General features: G+C 37.9%; 1 protein-coding gene across 3 annotated transcripts in view; it reads left to right on the top strand.

The window, feature by feature from the left end:
* Window positions 1-17,799, top strand: part of LOC133665155 (solute carrier family 12 member 7-like) — a 68,027-nt gene that overhangs the window by 7,137 nt on the left and 43,091 nt on the right. For all 3 annotated transcript variants that reach the window (XM_062070385.1, XM_062070386.1, XM_062070387.1), the window contains exons 3-4: window positions 376-461; window positions 2,741-2,866. In XM_062070385.1, coding sequence (XP_061926369.1) covers window positions 376-461; window positions 2,741-2,866 — 212 coding nt within the window. The remainder of the gene's footprint in view (window positions 1-375; window positions 462-2,740; window positions 2,867-17,799) is intronic.

The raw sequence follows: 17,799 nt of genomic DNA on the forward strand, positions 1-17,799 counted from the left end.
ACCGCCAAATTTAACAATGAATACCACAACTAAGATACATGTTACAATCAAACAGCTGGTGTGGCCTAAGCACAATACTTACAGTCCAAACACTTTGTAGGGCGCAACATAAACCATTCAGCTTCCTGGAAAAAGCGACTTCGTAGTTAGACAACGTACCATAGATAGCCTATACCAATTTTCCCTAGCATTCCCTTTTCAGCATGCTAAAAGTTAACACGTTTTGCATACCAATTTAATATGACGCTAGGGCAAGGGTTGCAAAAGTAGCTCAAAAAGGTAGCATGCTAATATTTTTAGTTAAGAAGCTAAGAAGAAGTTTGAAAGGTGAAGTGCAGCTGTGTGACACAAAGGTTGTGCCTGTGAATCCCGCAGGAGACGACATCCAGAAGGAGTCTCGTCCATTCATCCTGGACAGCAACATGGAAGCGTACAATGGCAAGAACATGGCCCTGTTCGAGGTAAGACCGCCAGCTAATCAAACCTTAACAGTTAGCACGTGTTGAGTACCAACTTTTAGGACTCTGAGGTGTACAATGGCAAAATTGGAACAAAAAGAAAGCTAACATTTTAGCATGCTATCGTTAGCATGCTAACACAATAGCAATACCAGATCCTTATGCACTAATATTGATTCTCTAATTAAAATATCAATACTTTCGTTATTTGCGATAATATGTATTGTTAACAAGAACACTGTAAAAAAGTAAGTCAACTTGTTGGAACATGTTCAGTATTTTGTCAATAATGACAAATAAGGAAGCAACACCACAGAAAGTTAAAATCCGTTTTTAATAATGACAAATAAGGAAACAGCACCAAACAAAATTAAAATCCAATTTGAATAATGACAAATAAGGAAGCAACCCCATACAACAGTTAAAATCCAATTTGAATAATGACAAATAAGGGAGCAACACCACACACATTGTTAAAATCAGCTTAGAATAATGACAAATAAGGAAGCAACACCACACAAGTTAAAATCAGCTTTGAATATTGACAAATAAGGAAGCAACCCCGCACAAAAGTTAAAATCCAATTTGAATAATGACAAATAAAGGAGCAACACCACACACAATTTAAAATCAGCTTAGAATAATGACAAATAAGGAAACAACCCCACACAAAAGTTAAAATCCGCTCTGAATAATGACAAATAAGGAAGCAACCCCACACAAACGTTAAAACCCGCTTTGAATAATGACAAATAAGGGAGCAACACCACACACATTGTTAAAATCAGCTTAGAATAATGACAAATAAGGAAGCAACACCACACAAAAGTTAAAATCAGCTTTGGATATTGACAAATAAGGAAGCAACCCCGCACAAAAGTTACAATCCAATTTGAATAATGACAAATAAAGGAGCAACACCACACACAAGTTAAAATAAGCTTAGAATAATGACAAATAAGGAAGAAACACCACACAAAAGTTAAAATCCGCTTTGAATAATGACAAATAAGGAAGCAACACCTCAAAAAGTTAAAATCCGCTTTGAATAATGACAAATAAGTAAGCAACCCCACACAAAAGATAAAATCCGCTTTGAATAATGACAAATAAGGAAGCAACACCTCAAAAAGTTAAAATCCAATTTGAATAATGACAAATAAAGGAGCAACACCACACACAAGTTAAAATAAGCTTAGAATAATGACAAATAAGGAAGAAACACCACACAAAAGTTAAAATCCGCTTTGAATAATGACAAATAAGGAAGCAACACCTCTAAAAGTTAAAATCCGCTTTGAATAATGACAAATAAGTAAGCAACCCCACACAAAAGATAAAATCCGCTTTGAATAATGACAAATAAGGAAGCAACACCTCAAAAAGTTAAAATCCAATTTGAATAATGACAATTAAGGAAGCAACACCACAAAAAGTCAAACACCGTAACTCAACTTGTTGGAACATGTTCAGTATTTTCAGGTTAACATGCTCATGTCACGGAATTGTGAATTCATTTGTATTCTAATAGTAGTTCTTATTAATACATTTATTTCTTTGCTTTTATTAGTTGACTTATTTTTGGTTAGAAACACCATTTTTGTGTGTTTTGCGCTCAGTTTTTTTCTGTTGTATTAGCTTGGCCATATTTAACATTGATATACATTTACAAAAAAATCATTGTTGTCCTCAAAATTCTACACACAATACCCCATAATGACAATGTGAAAGGTCTAAAAAATAAATTAAAAAAAGGAACATATTTATTAAAACTGAAAGAAGTGAAACAATCACATGTACCTACAGTGCATCTGGAAAGTATTCACATCACTTCACTTTTTCCACATTTTGTTATTTTACAGCCTTATTTTAAGATGGAATACATTCATTGTTGTCCTCAAAATACTACACACTATAATGCGGATGTGAAAAGGTTTAAAAAACAAAACAAAAAGGAAAATGTATTAAAACTGTAGTAGCTTGGCCATATTTAACATTGATATACTTTATAATAAATACATAACTGCATTGTGTTCTTGCTATGAGAGAAGTTATTTGCATTATGCAACTTTTTGATATTTTAGCAGACACATTAGGTATATTTGCACAAAGTATCAGATCAGTATGGCCGATACCAGCCTGAATTTTACTCGGTATTGGATCTGGAAGAAAATCAGTGGTATAGCACCTCACTCATTTCTGCTTCTCTCTCCTACTTTTCATGTTGAAATGTGTTTTGGTGAATAGTTTTTAATATCATCTTCTTCTGCGTGTCTGTGAAGGAAGAAATGGACAGCACTCCAATGGTATCGTCGCTTCTCAACAAGCTGGCCAACTACACCAACCTGACCCAAGGAGTCCGAGAACACGAGGAGGCCGAAGATGGCTTCAGAAGGATCGCTGTCACGGTATGGACTTTTATTCTGAAAATCTCCATTCACACTAACGAGATGATGTGGGGATGTACTCACTGTAGTCTCGAGAAAGGCGCTCCATAAACGTATATTAGCATGCTAACAGGTAGCATATGTCACGTACCAAGTTATAAGGAGTTGTACAGCGGAATAAAAGTTAAAATCTGCTTGGAATAAGGAAGCAACCCCACACAAAAGTTGAAATCCGCTTTAGATAATGATAAATAAGGAAGCAACCCCACACAAAAGTTGAAATCCAATTTGAAAAATGACAAATAAGGAAGCAACACCGCACAAAAGTTAAAATCCAATTTGAATAATGACAAATAAGGGAGCAACACAACACAAAGTTAAAATCCAATTTGAATAATGACAAATAAGGAAGAAACCCCACACAAAAGTTGAAATCCAATTTGAATAATGACAAATAAGGAAGCAACACCGCACAAAAAGTTAAAATCCAATTTGAATAATGACAAATAAGGGAGCAACACCACACAAAGTTAAAATCCAATTTGAATAATGACAAATAAGGGAACAACACCACACACAAGTTAAAATCAGCTTAGAATAATGACAAATAAGGAAGCAACACCACACAAAAGTTAAAATCAGCTTTGAATATTGACAAATAAGGAAGCAACCCCGCACAAAAGTTAAAATCCAATTTGAATAATGACAAATAAAGGAGCAACACCACACACAAGTTAAAATCAGCTTAGAATAATGACAAATAAGGAAGAAACACCACACAAAAGTTAAAATCCGCTTTGAATAATGACAAATAGGGAAGTAACCCCACACAAAAGATACAATCCGCTTTGAATAATGACAAATAAGGAAACAACACCTCAAAAAGTTAAAATCCAATTTGAATAATGACAAATAAGGAAGTAACACCACAAAAAGTTAAAAACCGTTTTGAATAATGACAAATAAGGAAACAGCACCACACAAAGTGAAAATCCAATTTGAATAATGACAAATAAAGAAGCAACCGCGCACAAAGTTAAAATCCAATTTGAATAATGACAAATAAAGGAGAAACACCACACACAAGTTAAAATCAGCTTAGAATAATGACAAATAAGGAAGAAACCCCACACAAAAGTTAAAATCCGCTTTGAATAATGACAAATAGGGAAGCAACCCCACACAAAAGTTAAAATCTGCTTTGAATACTGACAAATAAGGAAGCAATACCACAAAAAGTTAAAATCAGTTTAGAATAATGACAAATAAGGAAGAAACACCACACAAAAGTTAAAATCCGCTCTGAATAATGACAAATAAGGAAGCAACCCCACACAAAAGTTAAAATCCACTTTCAATAATGACAAATAGGGAAGCAACCCCACACAAAAGTTAAAATCTGCTTTGAATACTGACAAATAAGGAAGCAATACCACAAAAAGTTAAAATCAGTTTAGAATAATGACAAATAAGGAAGCAACACCACACAAAAGTTTAAATCAGCTTTGAATAATGACAAATAAGGAAGCAACATCGCACAAAAGTTAAAATCTGCTTTGAATAATGACAAATAAGGAAGCAACACCACACAAAAGTTTAAATCTGCTTTGAATAATGACAAATAAGGAAGCAACATCGCACAAAAGTTAAAATCCGCTTTGAATAATGACAAATATAAAGCTAATCAAAATGCAGTTTTCCACATCTTTATGTCCACAAATGACACATAGTACTGATTAGAGTACCTATAAATGCTGGTATCGATAAGGATATAAAATCCTAACGATATACATCGCTGCACACACATAAATGCAAGAGATTTTGTATGAATGCAAGTGTAAAGTTTTGGAAGTAGGTTGTGTAGTGTTCAACACTTAAGAGGTCAAATCTACTCCATAATAAGCCTTTGAGAAGTCTCACTTTGCATCACATTTCAATAAACAGCCTCAGAGTTTCTGGGTGAAACATTGAAATGCAGCTTTGTCAGGCAACATTGGTGACGTCTTGCTAAGCCCCGCCTCCCGGCAGATACAGTAGATGTCTTCTCTCTTTGAGAGTCCTAAGACCTTGTGCATACAGACTTGACAGAAGTCAAGCCGGCCACAAAACAGGAGATGTGGGAGATTTGGTCCCTGCAGCATGTGGACAGACAACTGAAGACCATGGACATTATTGTTAGGACTCACAACATGGTATGTACACTTTTCACTTGGTGGGATGTTGTGGGTGTGCTGGACCTGACCCCACCACGCACTTATAGCGTACTATTTACTCACAATCACACCTCCGAGTAGGGTTGTATATCGTTATCAATACCAATACCGATACTCCTTATCGATACCAGTATTTATCGGTACTCTTTACGGTACTATATGTAATAGGTTAGCTTTATTTATTTCATTGTTGTTGCTTCCTTATTTGTGATTATTCCAAGCTGATATGACAAACAAAAACATCTGATCTCGATTCATATTTTTAATTGTAATTTTCTAACGGTGGGTGTATTTATTTGATATATTTAAAAATATATATGTTTCAAAGAATTCTGTGTTTTTAAGTACTTTATAACACATCCAACAATACCGCGATAATAATAATATGGTAATTTTTGTCATAATAACGTGACACAAAGTCACACCCCTAACCCAAATACATCTACCATGAAAATACTGCCTTTCACAATAATAATCTTTAGGGAAGCAAACCCACACAAAAGTTAAAATCCGCTTTGAATAATAACAAATAAAGAAGCAACACCACACAAAAGTTAAAATCCGTATTGAATAATGACAAATAAGGAAGCAACACCACACAAAAGTTAAAATCCGCTTTGAATAATAACAAATAAAGAAGTAACACCACACAAAAGTTAAAATCCGTATTGAATAATGACAAATAAGGAAGCAACACCACACAAAAGTTTAAATAAGGGCGGTATGGCGTAGTGGGTAGAGCGGCCGTGCCAGAAACCTGAGGGTTGCGGGTTCGCTCCCCGCCTCTTGACATCCAAATCGCTGCCGTTGTGTCCTTGGGCAGGACACTTCACCCTTGCCCCCGGTGCCGCTCACACTGGTGAATGAATGATAGGTGGTGGTCTCGCTTCCGTCAGTCTACCCCAGGGCAGCTGTGGCTACAAATGTAGCTTACCACCACCAGGTGTGAATGAATGATGGGTTCCCACTTCTCTGTGAGCGCTTTGAGTATCTAACAATAGAAAAGCGCGATATAAAATCTAATCCATTATTATTATTATTAGTAGTAGTCAGATCCTGTTTTACAGAACTAATATTTGGTGGCAACCAGATTATTAGCAACACCTCATCACATTTGTAGACATACTATTAATAATAATCAGGCCTGGCCCTAACCAATCTGGCGCCCTAGGCAAGATTTTAGGTGGCGCCCCCCCACATCGGCAGTGAAGTGTATATACTCACAAGAAACCGAATAGCTTTGCCTTTGACCTTTTTTTTTTACTTAAAGAAAGCAAATTAACATATTATATGAGAATGTTATGTTATGATTATCTTTAACCGAATCACAGCAGTGCTCAAATTAAAAAACAGCATTCCCTCTCATGTGATATTGCTTTATTAACATTAATGATGTGCACTTTAACAACTAGGCTTACAACTATACCTAATATATAAAGGGGTGGAAAAGTGACTATTACCTGCAGGGCAAACATTAGCTAACCAGAAGGCAATAACAATGTAAACCAAAAACACCTGCTTAAAAGATCTAATACAAATGTCCCTGAGGAATGTAAGGTGGGAGTACTGTAATTACCTAACGTTACATTATTATTTTCCATAACAATTTAGCCCCCTCCACAATATTAACCAGACGTTAAAACAGAACTAGCTATTTATTGATTAGCAATTGCCGAATCATGTAACATTAGCTTAATGCTAAAAAGCCAGGTTACTATCACATTCTGTAACAGACAAATAATTTCATGTAGGCTAACGTTACCTCCCTGCTACCTCTGTCTTTTTCTCGTTTCTCCTCCTCTTCTTTTCTCTTCCCTGGGCACCTGACAGTTTTGGCCGTTTTGACATCTTGTGTTGATTTTTTGATGTGGTGACGTCCAAAAAAAGTCATGATACGGGAAGGGAGGGGGCGCACCGTGCGGGGGGAGGGGGGGCGTAATGTTGTAACAAATAATATTTCTATTAAATAGGCTTTCCTTTGCATTTTAATTAACGTGGGATTATTTTTTGTATTTAGAAATAATAGTACCAACTTTTTTTTTTTTTTTCTCCAACATTTGTGGCACTGGCGTGGCGCCCCCTGATAGACGGCGCCCTTAGCATTTGCCTATACGGCCTATGCCACGGGCCGGCCCTGATAATAATAGCGCTTTGATTATCTAGTTGATAGAAAAGCACTATATAAATCTAACCCATTATTATTATTATCTCCTAATTGTATTATATTACAAACGTTGCTTAGAGTGATCAGTGAAGACCTTTGGAGCAGAAATGGACGGTTTTACTTCCAGTTCAAGGCACTAAAGCAGGTACAAGTACATTTTCAACCCCCGACACCTGCAGTGATCAAACTGGTCCAAAAGATGGCGCCAAAGCAGCACAAACAATACCACACCTTTTCAGTGTCTCTGCTTGGGTTTAGTGAAAACTGTTGAACACAAAACATTTTGGCCGTTAGCAAAGAAAAATCCATAAAATTAGCCGCAGGGTTTAAAGCGTGGGAAAAAAGTGCAGGTGTCTCTGGAACATTCATTATGCAATATTGTATGTAATGGTTGAAGGTTCCATTTTGAAAAACCAACACTTTTATGGCTACATTTCACTGAAAGAAGACTTTGTTCTCCAGTTTTGCGGCAAGTGTTGCAACATTTTTAGCCCACCACTGCAAAATAAATACAATTAGAATGTAGATTTAAAAATAGATTTATTAAAGTGACTCCAGCAAAAAGAGATTTTTTTAAATGATAAATAATAACGTCGCCAAAGACCGTCAAATCTTCCAAAATGGATGAAAGGCAAGAGAAGTGGCCTGCAGCCATGTTAAAGCAGCTGTAGGAATTTGTGGGGGAACAAAGAATCACAATCAGAATAGTTTTATTGCCATTGCTTGAGAACGGCTTCACAAACTAGGAATTTGTCTTGGTGCAATCGTGCAACATAAAACACATATTTGGTAATAAAAAGAGCTGTGAATGAGCTATCAGATAGACTTAGAAGGAATTCAAGGAGCTGCTGTTAGGAGTTCTTGTTCATTTGCCTGATGGCCGAGGGGGGAAAACTGTTCAGGTGACGGGAGGTGTGGGTCTGGATGGAGCGTAGTCTCCTGTCTGAGGGGAGAGGGGAGAATAGTTTGTGTCCAGGGTGAGAAGAGTCAGCTGTGATCCCACCCACACGCCTCCTGGTCCTGGAGGAGAACAAGTCCTGGAGGGATGGGAGCTTGCAGCCAATCACCTTCTCAGCAGCACGTACCATGCGCTGCAGTCTATGCTTATCCTGGACTGTGGCGCCGGGGAACCACACTGTGATGGAGGAGGTCAGGGTGGACTCTATGATGGCTGAGTAAAACTGCACCAGCATCTCGGTCGGCACCTTCAGTTTCCTCAGCTGCCGCAGGAAGTACATCCTCTGCTGGGCCTTCTTGATGAGGGAGCTGATGGTCGGCTCCCACTTGAGGTCCTGGGTGATGGTGGTGCCCAAGAAACGGAAGGAGTCCGCAATGGGGACGGGGGTGGGAGAGTCAATCAGGGTGAGGGGGGATGGTGGGGCTGTGACTTTCCTGAAGTCCGTGATCATCTCCACTGTTTTCTGGGCGTTCAGCTCCAGGTTGTTGAGGCTGCACCAGGACGTCAGCCGGTCCACCTCTCTCCTGTAGGCGGACTCATCGCCATTCGAGATGAGCCCGATGAGGGTGGTGTCATCCGCAAACTTGAGCAGTTTTACGGATTGGTGACAGGAGGTGCAGCAGTTTGTATACAGGGAGAAGAGCCAGGGGGAGAGTACACAGCCCTGAGGAGTACCAGTGTTGGTGGTTCCACTGTCCGAGACAATCTTCCCCAGCCGCACGTGCTGTCTTCGGTCTGTCAGGAAGTCATTGATCCAACTGCAGAGGGAGTCGGGCACGCTGAGTTGGTAGAGCTTGTCTCGTAGCAGTCCAGGGAGGATGGTGTTGAAGGCAGAGCTGAAGTCCACAAACAGGATCCTAGCGTAGGTTCCTGGGGAGTCCAGATGCTCCAGGATGAAGTGGAGGGCCAGGTTCACTGCATCATCCACAGACCTGTTGGCTCCATAGGCGAACTGCAGTGGGTCCAGGAGGGGGGCGGTGATGTCCTTGAGGTGAGGCAGGACCAAGCGCTCAAAGGACTTCATGACCACAGACGTCAGCCCGACCGGCCTGTAGTCATTTAGTCCTGTGATCCGTGCTTTCTTGGGGACAGGGACAATGGTAGAGGTCTTAAAGCAGGACGGCACGCGGCATATCTCCAGAGAGGTGTTAAAAATGTCAGTGAAGACAGCAGCCAGCTGGTCCGCACAGTGTCTGAGAGCGGAGGGGGAGACACCATCCGGCCCGGGGGCCTTCCGCGTATTCAGCTTCAAGAACTGCCGGCGTACATCCTCTTCTTTGATGGAGAGGGTCTTTACAGTCCTATGATGTTCTTGGAGTCCTGTGATGTCATTGGAGTCCTTTTGATACAAAGAATATAGCAGATAAAACTGAATTTTAAGTTTGGAAAGTGCGGTTATACTTCCAGTTCAAGGCATTAAAGCTCAGCTTGTTAAAAAAAAAAAAACGTGCATAAAAATGTGTTATTGTTCATTTAAAATACTCCACAGATGTATGAATTTGAATTTGCAGAGGGAGAGACTTCCATAGTATTTAGTCTGGTTTGTTTGTTCTTTGTAGTCTAGGGTAGGGTTGTCCCGATACCAATATTTTGGTACCAAAATGTATTTCAATACTTTTTGATACTTTTCTAATTAAAGGGCACCACAAAAAGTGTCATTATCGTCTTTATTTGAACAACAAATGTTAGTGTACATGAAACATATGTTTGTTATTGTCATTTAGTCCTTAAATAAAATAGTGAACTTGTCTTTTAGTAGTAAGTAAACAAACAAAGACTCCTAATTAGTCTGCTGACGTATGCAGTAACATATTGTGTCATTTATACACCTATTTGTACACATTATGAGGGACAAACTGTAAATATTGATTATTAATCTACTTGTTCATTTACTGTTAATATCTGCTTATTTTCTGTTTTAACATGTTCTATCTACACTTCTGTTCAAATGTAATAATCACTTATTCTTCTCTTCTTTGATACTTGACATTAGTTTTGGATGATACCACACATTTAGGTATGGATCCGATACCAAGTAGTTACAGGATCATACAATAAAATATAATACCTAATAAACCAATAATAATAATATGGTTAAGAAATACTGATGTAAAGGGTAGGTGTCACGCTGTTTTCTGTTTTAACATGTTCTATCTACACTTCTGTTAAAATGTAATAATCACTTATTCTTCTCCTCTTTGATACTTGACATTAGTTTTGGATGATACCACACATTTAGGTATGGATCCGATACCAAGTAGTTACAGGATCATACATTGGTCATATTCAAAGTCCTCATGTGTACAGGGACATATTTACTGACTTTATAAACATAATATGAATTTAAAAAAAACGAAAAACGATTTTGTGACGATAAAAAATATTGATGTAATCATAGTAGTATCGACTAGATACGCTCCTGTACTTGGTATCATTACAGTGGATGTCAGGTTATAACTTCACCTTTATCTTTACTTTTTACACCAAAATGCGTCCATTCTCCCTTTCTGGGGTATATAAAGATGACAGAATACAAATGAAACCAGAAGTACATTGTATTGTATTGTTTGTCAAGCAATATTTCTTATCTAAAAGTTTGTTTTTCTTTTTAAAAGGCATGTTAACATGTTAAAACTGAGCTGTTTTGGGGGGGCAGGCATCAATTCAATTGATTTCAATTCATTGAAGTGGGAGACGATGATTTGAGACAAAAGTGTTTTGAGTTAAAATGGTCGTATTGTGACTTTTAACTACATTTAGTAGACTTCCTTGTGGTCTACATAACATGTCATGGTGCTTCTCTGCATGGATGATGTTTTACAGACCATCTTCAAGACGCTTTTTAGCTCCCTTTTATAAACAAGTTGTTGTCAGAGGCACATGCAGCCGTCCTCACCACAGCTATAAACGTCACACCTGGGGCAAATTCCAAAGGGCTGGTTTGGAGGAAGAATGAAAGAAGGCCAGATTGTTTAATACATATCTCTGCAATGCCTCAATGGTTTGATAACGCATTTTCAGGACCTATGCAGATCTGAAACACACAAAAACAGGTACCAATATTCAGTGATGGGCAGTAGCAGGCTACATGTAGCTAAGCTACGTAGCTTAACTACATTCTCAAGTAGCTTGGCAATATGTTAGCTATTTAAAAAAATAAAAAATACAAATATTGACAAAATTCAAAAACCTGGATGAATGAGAACATCCATGATGATTGGTTGGTGTTCCTATGATGAATCGCAATTGGCTAAGGTTAGGGCCAAACATTACGGACTGGCCAATCAGAGGCAAGATAAGGCGGTTCATTGAAACTAGTAAGCAAAATCGTAACAGTCATAACAGGGAGTCCGAGACAGAGGGACGCTTCAAGCTGACCACTCAAAAAAAAAAACAGTTGAAAATGTCAGAGGAATTTTCTCCCACCGATTAGATTTTACCTTTAATGACGAAGATGGCGTGCAGGAAACCCACAATATTTTTAATGTATATACCAAGTGTTGTATACTTCTCCTGTGTCCTTATTTGTACTTGACTTTATTAAATGTTTGGCTAGAATTTTGTTTAACGAAACCGGTTTTCCTTTAAGTAATAACAAAAATGCACTATTTGTAGGTGTAAACAAATCGAATCGTTATCCCCAAGAATCGAATCGAATCGTGTGGTGCCCAAAGATTCACGCCCCTAGTAAACATACAAAATTAGCTAAAAAAAAAACTGGCATAAAATGTTAGCATGCTAGCACGTGACCAGATAAGAGAAAATACAAACATGCACTATTTGTAGATGTAAACAAATCGAATCGTTATCCCCAAGAATTGAATCGAATCGTGTGGTGCACAAAGATTCACGCCCCTAGTAAACATACAAAATTAGCTAAAAAAGCTGGCATAAAACGTTTACTTGCTAGCACGTGACCAGATAAGAGAAAATACAAACATGCACTATTTGCAGGTGTAAACAAATCGAATCATTACCCCCAGGAATCGAATCGAATCGTGTGGTGCCCAAAGATTCACAGCCCTAGTAAACGTATAAAATTAACTAAAAAAAAACTGGCATAAAATGTTAGCATGCTAGCACGTGACCAGATAAGAGAAAATACAAACATGCACTCCCAATCGAATCGTTAAACCCAAGAATCAAATCGTGTGGTGCCCAAAGATTCACAGCCCTAAAAACGTATTACGTATACCTTTTTGTGTGCTGGTTCGGGTAGCGCTTAGCACTGGCACCAATTCTAAAGTGGCGATTTGTCAGCAGTATGGTATATATAATATGTCAGCAGTATGGTATATATAATATGTCAGCAGTATGGTATATATAATATGTCAGCAGAATGGTATATATAATATGTCAGCAGTATGGTGTATATAATATGTCAGCAGAATGGTATATATAATATGTCAGCAGTATGGTGTATATAATATGTCAGCAGTATGGTATATATATGTCAGCAGTATGGTATATATAATATGTCAGCAGTATGGTATATATAATATGTCAGCAGTATGGTATATATATGTCAGCAGTATGGTATATATAATATGTCAGCAGTATGGTATATATAATATGTCAGCAGTATGGTATATATAATATGTCAGCAGTATGGTATATATAATATGTCAGCAGTATGGTATATATAATATGTCAGCAGTATGGTGTATATAATATGTCAGCAGTATGGTATATATAATATGTCAGCAGTATGGTATATATAATATGTCAGCAGTATGGTATATATAATATGTCAGCAGTATGGTGTATATAATATGTCAGCAGTATGGTATATATAATATGTCAGCAGTATGGTATATATAATATGTCAGCAGTATGGTATATATAATATGTCAGCAGTATGGTATATATAATATGTCAGCAGTATGGTGTATATAATATGTCAGCAGTATGGTATATATAATATGTCAGCAGTATGGTGTATATAATATGTCAGCAGTATGGTATATATAATATGTCAGCAGTATGGTATATATATGTCAGCAGTATGGTATATATAATATGTCAGCAGTATGGTATATATAATATGTCAGCAGTATGGTATATATATGTCAGCAGTATGGTATATATAATATGTCAGCAGTATGGTATATATAATATGTCAGCAGTATGGTATATATAATATGTCAGCAGTATCCATCCATCTTCAACCGCTTATCCGGAATCGGGTCGCGGGGACAGCAGCTCCAGCAAAGACCCCCAGACTTCCCTCTCCAGAGCAACATTTGCGACTTCCTCCTGGGGAATCCCGAAGCGTTCCCAGGCCAGAGAGGAGATGTAATCCCCCCATCTGGTCCTTGGCCTGCCGGGGGGCCTCCTCCCAGTGGGACGTGCAACAAGGACCTCCCTAGGGAGACGCTCGTGAGGCATCCGCACGAGATGCCCGAACCACCTAAGCTGGCTCCTTTCCAAGCGAAGGAGCAGCGGCTCTACTCCGAGTCTCTCTCGGGTGACTGCACTTCTCACCCTATCTCTAAGGGAGATGCCAGCCACCCTTCTGAGGAAACTCATTTCGGCCGCTTGTATCCGCGATCTTATTCTTTCGGTCATTACCCACACTTCATGACCATAGGTGAGAGTAGGAATGTAGATAGCTCGGTAGACCGAGAGCTTTGCCTTCTGGCTCAGCTCCCGTTTCGTCACAACAGTGCGGCAGAGAGACTGCAATACTGCCCCAGCTGCTCCGATTCTCCGGCTGATTTCCTTCTCCATCTTTCCCTCACTCGTGAACAAGACCCCGAGATACTTAAACTCCTCCACCTGGGACAGAGTCCTGTCCCCTACCCGGACTGTACAAACCATCGGTTTCCTGCTGAGAACCATGGCCTCAGATTTGGAGATGCTGATCCTCATTCCAGCCGCTGAACACTCGGCTGCGAACCGATCCAGTGAGAGCTGAAGGTCACGAACCGAAGGTGCCATCAGGACCACATCATCTGCAAACAGCAGTGACGCAACCTTTAGCCCCCCGAGACGTATACCCTCTCCGCCATGGCCACGACTCCGCCTAGAAATCCTGTCCATGAAAATCACAAACAGGATAGGTGACAGAGCGCAGCCCTGGCGGAGACCAACCCCCACTGGAAACGGATCCGACTTACATCCAAGCACCCGGACACAACTCTCGCTTTGGTTGTACAGAGATTGGATGGCCCTCAGCAGGGTTCCCCTCACTCCGTACTCCCTCAGCACCTCCCACAAGATCTCCCGAGGGACGCGGTCATACGCCTTCTCCAAATCCACAAAACACATGTAGACTGGATAGGCATACTCCCAGGCCCTCTCCAGGATTCCCGCAAGCGTAAAGAGTTGGTCAGTTGTTCCACGACCAGGACGGAATCCACATTGCTCCTCTTGAATCTGAGGTTCGACTATCGGCCGGACCCTCCTTTCCAGTACCTTGGCGTAAACTTTCCCAGGGAGGCTGAGTAGTGTGATACCCCTGTAATTAGCACACACCCTCTGGTCCCCCTTTTTGAAAAGGGGAACCACCACCCCAGTCTGCCACTCCCTCGGCACTGTCCCAGACTTCCACGCAATGTTGAAAAGGCGTATCAACCAAGACAGCCCATCAACACCCAGAGCCTTCAGCATTTCTGGACGGATCTCGTCAACCCCCGGAGCTTTGCCACCGTGGAGTTGTCTAACTACCTCAGTGACTTCACCCCGAGAGATCGACGTCGATCCCCCATCATCCTCAGGCCCTGCTCCTATCAGGGAGGGTGTGTCTGATGTATTTGGGTTCAGGAGTTCCTCAAAGTGCTCTTTCCAACGCCCTACGACTTCCTCACTTGAAGTCAGCAAAGTCCCATCCTTGCCGTACACAGCTTGGATGGTTCCCTGCTGTCAGCAGTATGGTATATATAATATGTCGGCAGTATGGTATATATAATATGTCAGCAGTATGGTATATATAATATGTCAGCAGTATGGTATATATAATATGTCAGCAGTATGGTATATATAATATGTCAGCAGTATGGTATATATAATATGTCAGCAGTATGGTATATATAATATGTCAGCAGTATGGTATATATAATATGTCAGCAGTATGGTATATATATGTCAGCAGTATGGTATATATAATATGTCAGCAGTATGGTATATATATGTCAGCAGTATGGTATATATAATATGTCAGCAGTATGGTGTATATAATATGTCAGCAGTATGGTATATATAATATGTCAGCAGTATGGTATATATAATATGTCAGCAGTATGGTATATATAATATGTCAGCAGTATGGTGTATATAATATGTCAGCAGTATGGTATATATAATATGTCAGCAGTATGGTGTATATAATATGTCAGCAGTATGGTATATATAATATGTCAGCAGTATGGTATATATAATATGTCAGCAGTATGGTATATATAATATGTCAGCAGTATGGTATATATAATATGTCAGCAGTATGGTATATATAATATGTCAGCAGTATGGTATATATAATATGTCAGCAGTATGGTATATATAATATGTCAGCAGTATGGTATATATAATATGTCAGCAGTATGGTGTATATAATATGTCAGCAGTATGGTATATATAATATGTCAGCAGTATGGTATATATAATATGTCAGCAGTATGGTATATATATGTCAGCAGTATGGTATATATAATATGTCAGCAGTATGGTATATATAATATGTCAGCAGTATGGTATATATATGTCAGCAGTATGGTATATATAATATGTCAGCAGTATGGTATATATAATATGTCAGCAGTATGGTATATATAATATGTCAGCAGTATGGTATATATAATATGTCAGCAGTATGGTATATATAATATGTCAGCAGTATGGTATATATAATATGTCAGCAGTATGGTATATATAATATGTCAGCAGTATGGTATATATAATATGTCAGCAGTATGGTATATATATGTCAGCAGTATGGTATATATAATATGTCAGCAGTATGGTATATATAATATGTCAGCAGTATGGTATATATATGTCAGCAGTATGGTATATATAATATGTCAGCAGTATGGTATATATATGTCAGCAGTATGGTATATATAATATGTCAGCAGTATGGTGTATATAATATGTCAGCAGTATGGTATATATAATATGTCAGCAGTATGGTATATATAATATGTCAGCAGTATGGTATATATAATATGTCAGCAGTATGGTATATATAATATGTCAGCAGTATGGTATATATAATATGTCAGCAGTATGGTATATATAATATGTCAGCAGTATGGTATATATAATATGTCAGCAGTATGGTATATATAATATGTCAGCAGTATGGTATATATAATATGTCAGCAGTATGGTATATATAATATGTCAGCAGTATGGTATATATATGTCAGCAGTATGGTATATATAATATGTCAGCAGTATGGTATATATATGTCAGCAGTATGGTATATATAATATGTCAGCAGTATGGTGTATATAATATGTCAGCAGTATGGTATATATAATATGTCAGCAGTATGGTATATATAATATGTCAGCAGTATGGTATATATAATATGTCAGCAGTATGGTGTATATAATATGTCAGCAGTATGGTATATATAATATGTCAGCAGTATGGTGTATATAATATGTCAGCAGTATGGTATATATAATATGTCAGCAGTATGGTATATATAATATGTCAGCAGTATGGTATATATAATATGTCAGCAGTATGGTGTATATAATATGTCAGCAGTATGGTATATATAATATGTCAGCAGTATGGTATATATAATATGTCAGCAGTATGGTATATATAATATGTCAGCAGTATGGTATATATAATATGTCAGCAGTATGGTATATATAATATGTCAGCAGAATGGTATATATAATATGTCAGCAGTATGGTATATATAATATGTCAGCAGTATGGTATATATATGTCAGCAGTATGGTATATATAATATGTCAGCAGTATGGTATATATAATATGTCAGCAGAATGGTATATATAATATGTCAGCAGTATGGTATATATAATATGTCAGCAGTATGGTATATATAATATGTCAGCAGTATTGTATATATAATATGTCAGCAGTATGGTATATATAATATGTCAGCAGTATGGTATATATAATATGTCAGCAGTATGGTATATATAATATGTCAGCAGAATGGTATATATAATATGTCAGCAGTATGGTATATATAATATGTCAGCAGTATGGTATAAATAATATGTCAGCAGTATGGTATATATAATATGTCAGCAGTATGGTATATATAATATGTCAGCAGTATGGTATATATAATATGTCAGCAGTATGGTATAAATAATATGTCAGCAGTATGGTATATATAATATGTCAGCAGTATGGTATATATAATATGTCAGCAGTATGGTATATATAATATGTCAGCAGTATGGTATATATAATATGTCAGCAGTATGGTATATATAATATGTCAGCAGTATGGTATATATAATATGTCAGCAGTATGGTATATATAATATGTCAGCAGTATGGTATATATAATATGTCAGCAGTATGGTATATATAATATGTCAGCAGTATGGTATATATAATATGTCAGCAGAATGGTATATATAATATGTCAGCAGTATGGTATATATAATATGTCAGCAGTAT

The sequence above is a fragment of the Entelurus aequoreus genome, linkage group LG14 (genome assembly GCF_033978785.1).
Source record: "Entelurus aequoreus isolate RoL-2023_Sb linkage group LG14, RoL_Eaeq_v1.1, whole genome shotgun sequence".
Taxonomy (NCBI): domain Eukaryota; kingdom Metazoa; phylum Chordata; class Actinopteri; order Syngnathiformes; family Syngnathidae; genus Entelurus; species Entelurus aequoreus.